At 41.2% G+C, this 14,080-nt stretch overlaps 2 protein-coding genes across 9 annotated transcripts in view; both read right to left on the minus strand.

Annotated features, from left to right (window-relative positions):
• The window catches only part of ltbp3 (latent transforming growth factor beta binding protein 3), a 60,566-nt gene extending 51,889 nt beyond the window's left edge, over positions 1 to 8,677 (minus strand). For 5 of the 7 annotated variants that reach the window (XM_078787883.1, XM_078787886.1, XM_078787884.1 and 2 more), the window contains exons 1-2: positions 8,562 to 8,676; positions 4,292 to 5,027 (exon numbers count right to left, since the gene is read on the minus strand). In XM_078787883.1, the coding sequence (XP_078644009.1) occupies positions 4,292 to 4,529 (238 nt within the window). In that variant the 5' untranslated portion in view covers positions 4,530 to 5,027; positions 8,562 to 8,676. Of the gene's footprint in view, positions 1 to 4,291; positions 5,028 to 8,561 lie in introns of those variants that run through there. The other 2 variants (XM_078787885.1, XM_078787882.1) reach the window with 2 other exon arrangements.
• Positions 8,678 to 10,527: 1,850 nt separating this feature from the next.
• LOC131138146 (uncharacterized) lies at positions 10,528 to 13,183 on the minus strand. 2 transcript variants are annotated; one of them, XM_078787834.1, is made up of 3 exons: positions 12,900 to 13,183; positions 12,140 to 12,795; positions 10,528 to 12,068 (listed from the first exon to the last, which is right to left on the minus strand). In XM_078787834.1, the coding sequence occupies exons 1-3, from the start codon at positions 12,908 to 12,910 to the stop codon at positions 11,110 to 11,112; spliced, it is 1,626 nt and encodes a 541-aa protein (XP_078643960.1). In that variant the 5' UTR covers positions 12,911 to 13,183; the 3' UTR covers positions 10,528 to 11,109. The 2 variants fall into 2 exon arrangements, with proteins under 2 accessions (XP_078643960.1, XP_078643959.1); XM_078787833.1 differs by having other exon boundaries at positions 12,140 to 12,824.
• Between the last annotated feature and the right edge of the window lie 897 nt (positions 13,184 to 14,080).

Raw genomic sequence — 14,080 nt, forward strand, 5'->3', positions numbered from 1 at the left:
ACAATGGTTATATGTTACTTTAAACATTGGCTGTATGGTTAATAAAGATGTTACAGTATGACCACAGCTTGACCCTGGAACAGATTACTTAACAGTGTACGTTTTGAAATGTGAAGTACAGTAAAGTCTGGTTATATCGATATTGTCGGGAGTCGGAAAAAATATCGATATAACCGGACTGTCGATATATCCGATCCTGCACCGAACTGCAGTAAAAGTGGGCAATAATGCACAGAAGAACCAACTGCGTTCGTGTATATGTATATATGTGTATATGTATATATGTGTATATATTCTATACACACGAGAGAAACCACGAACGCCAGCATGTACATATGAAAAACAGTGATTATTGAATACATGTATTTGTACGCTTGTGTCTTCGTTGGAATAGGTGTGTATGCTATGTCAGTTGGTTCTTCTGTTGCAGGCATGTGTTTGGCCAGCTATGTGGGGCGGGTTGAGCATGACCTGTGAACCAGGAAGTGCGGGAATCGGTGTGTGTGTGCTGCGCTCTGGTGGTGGAAGTGTGAAAAATAAAGTTGACTGGAAGCAGCCGTTCGCCGTGTTCTTTTTTGGTATTGAAATCCTTAAGCAAAGATTGATTTAAGCTGCTTTTGTATCGATATAAGCAGACCAAATTGGCTGGCGGGAAATGAAAAGGGCATCGTAGTAACCGGATTATCATAATAACCGGGTATCGTACTAACAGAACTAATTATATCATAAAAGACTAGAAATTTGCCGGGAAATGAAAATAGTATCGTAATAAGTAGTACTTCGATATAACCGATATCGATATAACGAGACTTTACTGTATTCCATAATATAAATATATTAAAAGCTTTGACTCTTATCTGAAAAAGTTTTGTTTCTAGTGTAAGCAGCACGTTATTAACGTGACGGCTGCAATTTCTGATGCTCTGTTATCAATGATTCATGTGAGGGGGGAAAAAATGGGAGAAAAACAGACAAATAAATAATTTGGGACATTTTTTCCCCCTGAAAAGACTTTGAAGGAAATGAAACAGACTTGTGGGAGGGAAAACGTTGTCTCATATATCTGAAACATGACACTGAACACACACAGCTTGTTGGAGATGCTAACAATCTTCATGATGGAAAAAGTGTAGTTAGGTACGATCACTCCATAATGACTTCCACAGATGGCGGGAAAGGATTTGATGTATATACATTGACATATACTCAGGGTACTCTCATTTGTCATTGGATATGCCAACCTAGTATTTGTTTTACTACAGTATTTGACTATACTTTATTACCATAACGGAATAAAAGAACATGGTCAAACTGATGGTTAACATCTGCTGACTTGGACCATGACGATCATTTCTGGCCCACTATCCACTATGGGACTCTTTATAAAATCTGATCTAGTTGTGATTCATATACACTTAGTATACATATGGACTATAAACGAGGAGTGCTGTCATTGTGGGCGGGGCAAGTACAAGTAGACAGCAAGGCACCGTGCCTGGCCACACTTGATGTGATGGAGCAGAGAAAGACTCCACTCACGCCAACCAGGCGCTGCTACACTCACTGGGGGGTTAAAGTATAGATCTAAGAGTACACTTATGTGCTATGTAATGAGCCTTGGCTGTGTAATTAAAGTGTGATACGGGAACATTTTGTCACGGTGGAGGGAACCCCACCTCGTGTTTCCACCTAATAGTTTGTGTACATGGCTGTGTAGGAGCTTTTAACAAAGTAGGACGTTTAAATGGAGTTGAGGTTACAAATTAGTTTAAATAAATGTACAGTAGAACCTTGGGTTTCGTACACCTGTTTTCAAGAAAAACTAGGTTTTTCCCCCAACAAAAAAAACATCCACGCATTGGTGACGCAGTCTCTGTGAAGAAAGGCTAGCTGTTATTTTAGAGTTGGGACACTATAGATAGATTCTTTATTATGTGTGTAAGTCCATGCCAGTCTCCTTTCTATTGGAGCAGGCTCTATCAAACAACCTGATGAGGCGTTCAAGCGCACTGCGTAACTCAGACAGTGTTTTTTTTAATTAATAATGTTTGCAAAATGCCCCGCCCCGCTTTTTTAACTGTGTATTAACCAATGAATGTTGTATTTTGGTGTGTCTTTCATTCTGTTTACTTGTTCTATTCAACTTCATTCTTCTGTAAAGTGTCTTTGAGTATCTTGAAAAGCGCTATACAAATAAAATGTATTATTATTATTATTATTATTATTAAAATAATCCACAAGTTAAAATTGTAACATATTACTGTGAGGTTGCGGTGTCATGACAGTGTGATGTGTAAAGCGCGGTCTTGCATCTGTTGATGCAAGCCAAGTTATGTCCGCACACAACGTCTGTGCTTTCTTGGATAAAACACAAGAGGCAGCACTTTGATGAATAAGATGAGAAACAGTATTGGATTTAAGAGAAGCTGTAACGTGCTGGATCACAATGCGGTCTGGAGTCGGAGTGAAAAAAGGGAAGAGAGAAAGGTTAGAGAAAGAGTGGCAAATAAAAAGGGTGTTAATATGTGACCTTTTTTTCCCGATGGGGCCCATCATTTCATCCACTCCGTGCTTGGCCTGACCTTCCCAGTTTCAAAAAACAACTAAAAACCCAACTCTTTAAATCTGTTTTTAATGTCTAACTTTTTATACCTGACTGCTGTGCCCAACCCCGCTTTTACTCATGTTTTAACTGTATATAAACAAATGAATGTTGTATTTTAACTTATCTTTTACTCTGTTTACTTGTTTTTATTCAACTACATTTTTCTGTAAAGTGTCTTTGGGTAGTTTGAAAAGCGCTATACAAATAAAATGTATTATTATTTATTATTATTTATTATTATTTATTATTATTATGTGGTCATTTAGGTCATTACATTATTATTATGGATTACAAATTTGATTACAAACTTGAGCTGCAACAATTAATCGATGAAATCCAATGAATCAACAACTATTTTGGTATTGAATCAATCGTTTTTTTTAACTTCAAAATGTAAATGTCCTTCTGATGTCGATATTCATCCAGGAAAGCAGACATGTTATCTTAGTGTTTTCGGCAAAACACGTGGATTTGAGGATGGATTTGTGGGCGTTCACTGTGTAGTTATTTTGGTAATCATATCAAAAATTGATTTTTTTTTATGAAACGCTTTTTATACAACTAAAATGCAACTCAAAGTCATTCATTCATTCATTTTCTACCATGCTGGAGCCTATCCCAGCTGTCTTCAGGCGAGAGGCGGGGTGCACCCTGGAATGGTCGCCAGCCAATCACAGGGCACATATAGACAAACAACCATTCACACTCACATTCATACCTATGGACAATTTGGAGTGGCCAATTAACCTAGCATGTTTTTGGAATGTGGGAGGAAACCGGAGTACCCGGAGAAAACCCACGCATGCACGGGGAGAACATGCAAACTCCACACAGAGATGGCCGAGGGTGGAATTGAACTCAGGTGTTCAAGTCGTGAGGCCTGAGCACTAACCACTCGCCCGCCGTGCAGCCGCAACTCAAAGTTGCTTTACGCATTTAAGAACAATCCCCGCTAACCCCTTCCCACCACACCCCAACAATACACACATGCACACACGTACCTTTAGCCATGGACTTCAAATCTTAATCTTAATAAAAGGCCTTCAAAACCTTAAGACTCTCTGCAGCTATACAGTGATTGACAGGGCAGCAACTTTAGAACTTGCAGCTATTAACAGCATAAAAAGTAAACAAAAGAAAAATGCTGCAAATATCAAGAACACAAACATCAAAAGCAACTGCAGGAGAGAAATGCAAGTTGAAGAAACAAAATCCAAGCTAGCCAGGCAACCAGAGGCACTAGACCTGAAGGATGTCCATCTTTAATGGGACGGATGGTTGATGGAATGAAAAGGTACATTTTTCTATCTGTCAGTGTTTTCTGAGGATCCTGCTCTTGTCTCTAAAGGTGTGGCTTTAGGTCAGGTCTAACATGCAGCGTTTTGCTTATGCAGTTGTTTTGGGGGTTTGTTTGCATAATTTTTCTTTTGCATTTGTTTTTTATGTGATTGCAAAAGTTTTTAATTTGCAGCCTTTCCCCGGTATTTGTGTGGTTTTATTTATGTTTCATTTCCGTGGACGTTAGCGAGCTTTTGCCCCTGTCGGCCACCGTATATCACTGATGGATGCACAAACAGACAAGTACAGTAACTTGCCTCTTTCCCAAGTTTGGAGTAAACAAGCAATAAAGCCAACCGCCCCACTCTATCCAGGTGATATGGAAATAAAAGCGTGTTGTTTACTCACCGACCCTGAAGCCCTGGCCAATGAGAGTGTCTGCCCCCTGGCCGTTCTCCGCTATCAGCGTGGTGTTGTTGCCTTGCTCGCAGCGGTCCTGACACTGACCCTTCAGGCAAATCCGCTTGCAGATGACCGGCGCGATGACCACCTTGAAGCGCTCACGCGTGGACAAGCGCTCCGTGCACCGCGCCAGTCTGTACACGCTGAGCCACAGGAGAAGCACACGGCAGATCAGCGAGGGCATCGTGGCATCCTCCGGTGCCCCTCTCACGCAGCCGGACGCATGAAACCACCAGCGGGGGGGCGGGGGGGGCGATCCGCGTCAAGCTCCGGGGCGCCTGCTTTGCTTTCACCGACTGGAGCGTCACATACGAGGATAAGCTCCGTGGAATTCCCCCTCAAGGTGGAAAAAAAAATCACTCCTCAGGTGTGCTCGCTTGGTCCATCCGCACAACCAAAAAGTGTGGCATGTTTAGAAGTTCCCAAAAACTCTTCCTTCTTCGCCTGTTGCGCGTTGCGTATGCGGCTTGGGGAGAAGGAGAGAAGGGAGAAAAGGAGGAGGAGAAGTGAGCCAACCCTCTGTGGAGAAAGTCTGGCTGCAGGCCAGGCAGGCGGTGCAGCAGGAGCGAGGCTGAAAGTGCTTTTCTTGTTGGTTACTTCACTCGGTACATTCTTTCCCCACCTCCTCTGCAAGCCTTGAACGCACCACAGGCTTCGTTGCTTTCCAGCTGCGTGTGTCACTCTGGAAATATAAAAAAAGACTATATCCTGTACATCACGCGTCTAACAATACCAACATGTGTCCTAGCTGTACACTCATAAATCACCACACTTGCACGCATTTGTCATAAAAATACAGAATGTGTAGTCCAAGCTACAACTTAACTCCAGATCTGGAATAGTCATTTGCAATGGCATTGAACATTAAATACATGTGTTTTGCTAAATATATTTTTTTAAACTTGTGGTTTTCATTTCCGCAAGCACTTCCATGCTTACTAAGTGTTTTAAAATGGAAGATGAAACACAAATATAAGACTTGCAAAGTGTCACAGCTGTCAGGTGTACACATTCAAACCCAACAACAATCACAATGTTGTTAGGCTAGGCCAGGGGTCGGCAACCTTTACTATGAAAAGAGCCATTTTACCCCCTTGCACACTAAAGAAAAATAACCTGGAGCCGCAAAAGATAGTATGTTTAAAACAATTAGGGGGTATCAAAGTAGTTCAGATAACAAAAGACGAGTTGGAGTACTCTTGCTAGTATTGGAGATAAACTTACATAAATATATGTGTAAAGTACAGTAAACTTACCTGATTTGTTTACTCTGGCAAACAAGTTCCCATGCACCAGTTTTTTAAAAAAATGATCTCTAATATATTTTTTGGAATTATCAAGTAGTTCTGGGAAAGTATTACTTCACCATTCAGTGGTGCCCAGCCAATCACAGGGCACATATAGACAAACAACCATTCACACTCACATTCATACCTATGGACAATTTGGAGTCGCTAATTAACCGAGCATGTTTTTGGAATGTGGGAGGAAACCGGAGTACCCGGAGAAAACCCACACATGCACGGGGAGAACATGCAAACTCAGGGTGGAATTGAACTCGGGTCTTCTAGTTGTGAGGCCTGCGCGCTAACCACTCGTACGCCGTGCAGCCCATGGTAAAGTATTACTTATTTTCCTTCATGTTTACTTGTGTGAGAGAGAACTGAATAGCATCCTGTCTGCTGTCAGAACTCAGTCAGGATGCATTCATGGTCTCACACAAAGTTGGATTTTTTTAAACTCATTACAAACACATGCATTTTCCCCACTCGGGTGTTAAAAAATATTCAAACATTGCAAAGGGAGCCACAACAAAGAAGCTGAAGAGCCACATGCGGCTCTGGAGCCGCAGGTTGCTGACCCCTGGGCTAGGCTATACAGTCAATTATTGCTACCATTAGTAGCTAAACTTTGTCAAATCGCTATCAACGGTATAGCTGACAACAAACTAGTGTTTCATAGGGCATATAATGTGGTGCTACACCCCTGACTATAACACCACAATAATGAATAATAATAAACATATTGAATTGTATACCTATCCAGCAACTGTAACCAATCCCTTCTTTCTTCACAATGAGTATACGTGGCCTAACAACAAGACCTGCAGCTATGCACTGCAAATAGAAGACACTCGAGAGTACGTTAGTTCAATGACGTAACACCCAGTCTAGAGCCCCCCCCACTCTGGAAGTGACTCTAATTGTGACTCTTGTGCCTGGGAAAAGTTCAGTGTGTCTGGTATTGCAGTCCGCCACCATCCCAAAGGGAGGAAGGAGGTATTTGCTGAGGGTCATGTGGTCAAGACCAATAGTGAGACAATGAGGAGAGAGAGGCATAGGGAATTGAGTCATCACCCCTCCCCACATACACCCCCGCCCCCCAAAAAAGGGTGAGTGTTTACTTTCCAAGCACTAAGGAAATGACTGCATGGAGTTCACATGCTGCTCTTACATTTCTTTTTGCCGTCATTAACTGCCGACACATAGAGACACAAAATAAATACAATGTTGTTGACACAAAAAGCATACCGATGTGTTCTTTTCAGTCAGTGCGGATGTTTCCGGTGTTATAATGAAAATTAATGACACTCCATCAGCATAAAGGGACTGTATGAAAATAGCTGCAAACTACATTTTTGAAACCACATAGAAATGTATTTTTGGCCACTGAACAGTATTAAAGGGGTTAAAGGGGACTTATTATGCTTATTCCACTTTTCTGACCTATAAATGTAGTTAGAACAGGGGTGGGCAAACTACGGCCCGGGGCCCACATCCGGCCCGCCCAATCTTTCCAAAGTATTTCATTTAAACTCAACATACAACCTGGCATCATGGCCTGAGCCAACCTTTTGATGGTTTTATCAATTTCGTTTTTTGACATGGTCTGTTGTTTACAAAGGGCTCCTGAAAAAAGGGACACAAGCACTTAATAATAATAATAATAATAATTAGATTATTAGATTATTATAATTATTATTAGAACTATTATGGTTATTATAATTATTATATTAATGTTAATTATTATATTAATTATATATATTATTGTTATATTTGCATATTTTACATAATAATAATATAATAATTATTATTTTAATTTTATTGTAATTATTATAATATTTTATTATTTTTAAAATATTTGAATAGAAATATAAAATAATAAATAATAATAGCAGATTGCATGACAATTTTACAGATACAATAATACCAGGTGGACTGTTACATGTAAAATATGCCCCCCCATAAATTTTGTCATATGAATGTGGCCCGCGAGTCAAAAAGTTTGCCCACCCCTGAGTTAGAATGTTCTAAATGATGCCAAAGTTTCAGATAATGACATTTGTGCATTTGGAAGTGGGCCCTGAAATAAGTTTGGGATGGCTCAAAACGCTCGGTTTCAAAAGGCGTGGTAAAACTGCCCCTTTGTGATGTCACAAAGGGGTGGACTTCCGTATATGGTTCATAGTTAGGAAGAACTTTGGGCGTGTGACCAATTACAGAGTGGGGATGCCCAGAGGAATAGGTGCAGATTCTGAAAAATCTCAACGTTTTCTGTGTAGGTTATTGTGTATAGCTGCTCTATAGGACACCACAAATCAATACAAAGGAGCAGCAGCAGACCATCCCCACCATACACTGTGTTGATTGTGCACCGTTTCCCCTTCCTGAGATAGCGGATAGGATATAGGATTCGGATCTCTCCAAAGTTATCTGTGGTTTTTCCAAACTCCTCCCATGTCCGAAACTTCACCTCAGGTCTGCCGGTACCTGTCAGCTGCCTTCGGAGTCCCCTGGTCAAAAAAAGGCCCTATAGGATTCCTTCTTCAGCTTGATTTCATAACACAACACAGCTCGGGTTCAGATCAGGGCAGCAGTTCCTCCCAATCACGCCTTGACAGGTCTCACTGTTACTGCCAACATGAGCGTTGAAGTCACCGGCAGAACAAGGGACTCCCCTGTGGTCGTACTCCCTCTTCGGATGCCAAACAGGGCGGGTATTTTGAACTGCAAACAACACTCTGGACCCATCCCCAAACCCAAAGGCAGAGGGAAACTATGGTCTCACCTTGGCCACATCAAAGAAAAAATTCTGGTTCTGACACTAGCATCAGGGCATATGGCTGCAAGAGTACTGCCGGCTACGGTTCACTGAAGGAAAGCCTCTTTGGGGAAACTTGCATGACAGTTGTCCAACATAAGGACACCAAACACACCTTCAAGATGACAAGTGCCTTGCTGAGGAAGCTGAAGTGGCCAGCGTCTCCTCCGGACTTTGAGGAAATGTGAGGGGTATCCTTAGCTTAAACCAAGACATATAAAAACGCCTGTAAAAACCTTTTAAAAAGTGTTTGGATTACAATGCAAAAAACGTAGCTTGTCTTTTCTGCAAAGCTTGTAATCAGACCAAAGAACACATCAGCAGTTTGTGTGTATGAAACCACAGCTGTCATTACTTAAGTGTTATTTAGGATCTGTGTGTGTGTGGGCGTGTCCACAGACCGCCACCATCTGTCTGGCAGTGGTAGCGGTGGTGATGCAACGGGATCATGTGAGAGTGCAATCAGAGACAGTGATTTCATACTGTCCAAGGTTAGAGCAGAATGGCGACAGAGCATCAAACTTGCCAACAGCGATGAGTGTATTTGAACACAACACAACACAAACCTTGAAGAAAATCACAGCCGATGTCATGTCGCAGGTGGTCATTTTGATCCAGCAGATGGCACTGTAGTGAAAAAAGGCTTGTTAAGTAATAGGTATGTCATTTTGTGTCTGTATGTATTGTACCTACCATCTTTCCATGTCCTTTCTGCATTGTATGAGTCAGTTGGGCTACGTGCTCCAGGTGGTCAAGGAAACTGATGAGTGGTACAGGATAATTTTAGACAAACCTAGGCATAGGGCACCTGAATTTATCCTAGCAACAAGTTGTCTTTCCAATAAAGGTCAAGTATAAATAAGGCCCTTTAATTTAGAAACATTTACAGTAGCCTTAATGTACATGTAAAATGTTGGGGGGGGGTACACCACATTGCCAACATACAAGCACAGACACAAATAACAAAGACTTCCCAGGGTTTTTTTTTTTGTTGAGCTACAGTTACATGCAAAGGCCACCTTTAAAGGTATAAGTACAGTATTATTACAAGAGACACTACCTTGGCAAATCATCCCGTGGCTTTACAACAACACAGAGCATTTTTGACATTTTAGATAGCAGGAGTTCATTATAGTACAGTGTACACTGACAAAGACACATTACCTCAGAGGGTTTGGGTATATGAGATAACTTAAGTAGACTAAGTGGATAGCAGATTCATGTATTCAAAAGTATGCAACATCACATCTTACAGAACCCTCATTAGAAAAAAAAGACATGTAATATATACAGTATTTACATAGATCAAAGAGCAGCAAAAAACACTTGGTGCCATGTTGTCGTTACATTTGATCATTTTCTTTTTAAAGAAACATTTCAATATCGAACAAAGCAAATTTTGTTCTCAATCAGATATCGCTCCAAACTCTTTATTGCACACTGGTTCTATCATATCTAACTTATTGTGTGGAAATATGGGGTTATAACTATAAAAGCAATTTTAACTCACTAATTGTACTGCAAAAAAGGTAAGTAAGGATAATCCATACTGCCGCCTATAGAGAACATACTAACTCCTTATTTCTAAAATTACAAATACTTAAACTTGCTGATAGTTAATCTTCAAACAGCTAAAATAATGCCAAAAATAACCAATTACCTAAAAATGTCATCCAATACTTCTCTACAAGAGAGGAGAAACATGATCTCAGTGAAGAACTAAATTTGAAACACTTATACGCTAGGACTACGTTAAAAAGCCATAGCATTTCAATTGTAACCTGATGCATGTTCAAATGAAATGAAACCATTACCATTGGTTATTTTTACTGGATCTCATGTTGTGCCTAATGCTCTGACCAGTATCAATATGGTGGTAGAAACACAAAAACAATTCTAAAGTGATAGAAGGAACTGGATGGAACAAAGATATGACTGATAAAAAAAATAATTATTATAATATTAAATATTAAATAATATATCATTACAGAGCATGTTGATGAAACTGACAGTGTTCTGTAAAAAACATATAAAGTGAGTAGTAAACCCTTGAATAGCTCATCTAAACAACTCAGAACATTACGAGGAAAATATGGTAGAAAAGTTGCTGTTTTTTTGGGTAATAATGGCATGACTGACTATACATATTAACATGAATATGCCAAAATTTGCAAAACCTTTAGTTTTTCTATGTTATGTTTCTGCAATAATTAATTCTGCAAAGCTAATCCTTAAAACATTAAGGGTCTATGGCAATTAAAGTCCAACTCCTGGAATGTTATTTTGCTGATATTTATAATGAATAAAATTAATTGACTAAGGCATGTTGTTATTCTTAAAAAGACTCTTTTAGACTTGGAAATATCCTCTACTGTTTTGTCAAATTGCTTGCTACAACTGCTGCTGGATGAGCATCACGAGGACAGTTAATTATGTATATGAAATTTTGTTCAGGCTACTTATTGGCAAACATGGCATTGCCATTAAGCTTTGTGGCATCACCCACTGCCTGCCTATACATGGAATGACACTTTTTCTGATTTGTTATTTTAATAACACCCTACTATGTGAGCCAAAACGAAGCTGTGAAGCTAAAATATACATTAGTCATTGATTACCTTTGTTATTTCCCCACACTGCAAATGTTTTCAATGTTTACCTTTCTAGACACAATCAACAACGGAGGTGTCTTCCTCCTCTGCTCCCCACTCCCCAAATCTCATCTGAGGAGACGGAGCCGCCGGGTGCAGATTGTTCATGTCATCAATTGGGTCGGGGTCGGGGTCATCACTGGCTGTGATCGGCATGTGCCCACCTTCCTCGCGGTGTGTCCGTACGTGCTTGCGAAGCGCTGCGGGCTCTTTGAAAGTACGATTGCAGAAGGGACAGCAGCACGGCCTCTCACCCGTGTGGATGAGCTGGTGGTGTTTGAGGTGCTGCAGTCGGCTCAGACGCTTCCCGCAGATGGCACACACATAAGGTTTCTCTCCGGTGTGTGTGCGCCTGTGCTTGCGCAGGCCGTCCAAGTGGCGGAAGCAGTTGCCGCACTCTGAGCACGAGTAAGGCTTCTCCCCAGTGTGGATCCGCAGGTGAGTCTTCAGGGCACCCGACTCACGGAAACGTCGGCCACAGACGCTACAAGGGTAGGGCTTCTCTCCCGTGTGGATGCGGATGTGCTTCTTCAGGCTGGAAATCAGACGGAAGGTCTTCCCACATTCTAAACAATGATGTGGACGATCACTAGAGGGATCAGCTGCAGTGTCCGTGTTTGAGGGTCCTGCAGACGTTTCAGCTCTGCCCGGTGAAGCACTGTCAACTCTCCCAGGTCCAGAAGTCCTCACCAGTGGCTTTTGTCCATCCAGCACACCCTGCTGCAGGATGCTGGTGCATTCTCGAACGGGCCTTTGGTGACGTTGATGGTGAGTGAAGGAGTGTTGAGATGCTGTTCCCTCCTCTCCAACGTGAACGTAGCTCATGGTGTGGGATGACTGCTCTCCATCGCCCACTCTGTTGTCACTCTGTAAGTCCTTTCTGCTGGTCTGAACGGAGCTTGAAACTGGTCCCTGCTCCACTTTGATCTCAAAGCTGGTTGCCTCACCTGGTCCCCGAGACTGCCTGTTATCTAAAGCACAGGTCGACATGACGAACAATAGCTTTGAAGATACAATTAACAATTATGTATGGCATATTTACCTGGTGTGTTGGCGTCGGTGCACATGTGAGATGTATCTGTTGCAAAAGAGTCCAGAGCATGGTTGGTCACAGAGCCGTCCGGTTGAATAGACAGCTGGCACATTTTATACTCGTCTCTGGGCTCAAACCCATGAAGTGATTCATCCACGGAACCACCAAGACCCAGGTCAACGCCAGCTCCATTCATATGACGGGGGTTTTGATGGTCTCGGTCTACACCTGCCGTCATAGATGACAGCAATGGCGCAAAAACTGACTGGCCAATGTTCTGCGGGCCTGTGTATGAGATCTGAAGCTGGTCTATTAGCTTCTGAGCGCTACAAAGACACTCCTGTAAAGTCTTCAACTCCCTTTCTGACACCTCCAGGCGCACTTTGAGTCTCTCATTCTCTTCTTCCTTGTGCAGTAACTCTTGATGGGTCTCGTTGAGCACAAGTACCACTTCACCCAGGAGAGTATCAACTACAGTCGACATGGCAGTTTGAATGGTCGGGGCAAGGCGGGATTTCAACGATGTGACACTCATGCTGACATGCGCAGCCTTGACTGGTTTGCGATCGTAGCAGGATTCTGTCCCAGTCCTGTCAGGAATGTTGTTTATATTCTGCTTGCGGTTTCCACTATTAGAATCCATGTCACTCGCATAGCTTGCCCGCCTGGTAGTCATAGCTTTTGTTTAGTTAACCTTATTAAAGTCAAATGTGTTAATATGGCAACCAAAACATGCAGGTAAAGGTAAGTGTCAGGTGTCACCACTTACGTTTGTTCCATTAGCTTGACGTCAATGACAAAAACAACAGAGGCCCAGGTCCACACGCTAGCATTAGCCAGCTAATATTACTTACGAACATTCGCAGTTTCGATAAGTATGCCGTAAAAAAAGGTTTATGCACAACAGACGTGTGGTACTAAGTACTACTACTCAGAAGAATATTATCATATTACAACAAGACGTAAACATTGCTCCACATATTAAGGTTCCCATTTTCAACCCGCCACTGCCATACTGTTCATTGACGGCCGTCGCACCAATATGACGTCATATCACAGTTGTCCTCCGATTGGACAAGAGCGCAAACACAAATGTGAGCAATAATATATTCATGCTAATATTTGTTAGTGTTTTGAAAAATATGCCATTGTCTTTCTTCAATAAATTGATATGTTTTATTGACAACAAGCATAAATGCAACAAAATAAAAGTGATTGATTGATAGTAATTGCTAAAAAATGCACTTCAGTTAATGTTTCTGAACGTTCTCTCAAATAAAACTCTAATTTCTAAAATTAGACATCCAATGTTTACATTTCAAGGAGAATGACCTAAACATCGTTGACCTCCCAGTCGGACTAAACTAGGTCAAAGGATGTTATTAATTAATAAAACTGAAAATGGTCTGTTATCTGATGCCAAACAGCCCCCAGAGCAATCCATCACGAATTAACTGATATCATCCTCATCCTCAAAAACAAGCAAACGAGACAATTCCATTTTATTGGATGGAAGGAATGAGTGTTGTTCACATTAAGAGACTGTAGAGGGCGCTGTTGACTGCTGAGAAATTGCAGTCCATAGACATAGAGCTGTCTTGTAAATGGTCAAAAGTGTGATTTAATTAAATTGTTTTTATTTGATTTGATTAGAATGTTTTATGTTTATTCAAATCAGAAATAAGATTTGTTTTTATATTTATTTGCTATTGCTACTTGCATAGTTCCTACTGTGACACAACCACAAACATCATCTATTTTTGTACTACTCACAAGAAGTTTGAGATATTTCAGATACATTACAGGATGCGCTTACAATGTACAATGTACAATGTTCCAGGTGAACTTAATTTGGACAAAATGTGCTATTTTATAACTAGGTAGGTTTCCCTGCCATTAAACTGTTATTTAAACACAGCAAACACCATTAAAAAGACGATAACTGCATAA

The sequence above is a fragment of the Doryrhamphus excisus genome, linkage group LG21, assembly GCF_037039965.1.
Source record: "Doryrhamphus excisus strain RoL-2023G ecotype Guam linkage group LG21, RoL_Dexc_Guam_v1.1, whole genome shotgun sequence".
Lineage (NCBI taxonomy): Eukaryota > Metazoa > Chordata > Actinopteri > Syngnathiformes > Syngnathidae > Doryrhamphus > Doryrhamphus excisus.

Excerpts from the sequence above, each read along its gene's own strand:
- LOC131138146 (XM_078787834.1), bottom strand. Across the intron at positions 12,069-12,139 it reads CACCGACGCCAACACACCAG|ATAACAGGCAGTCTCGGGGA; the intron begins GTAAATATGCCA and ends CCTGTGCTTTAG.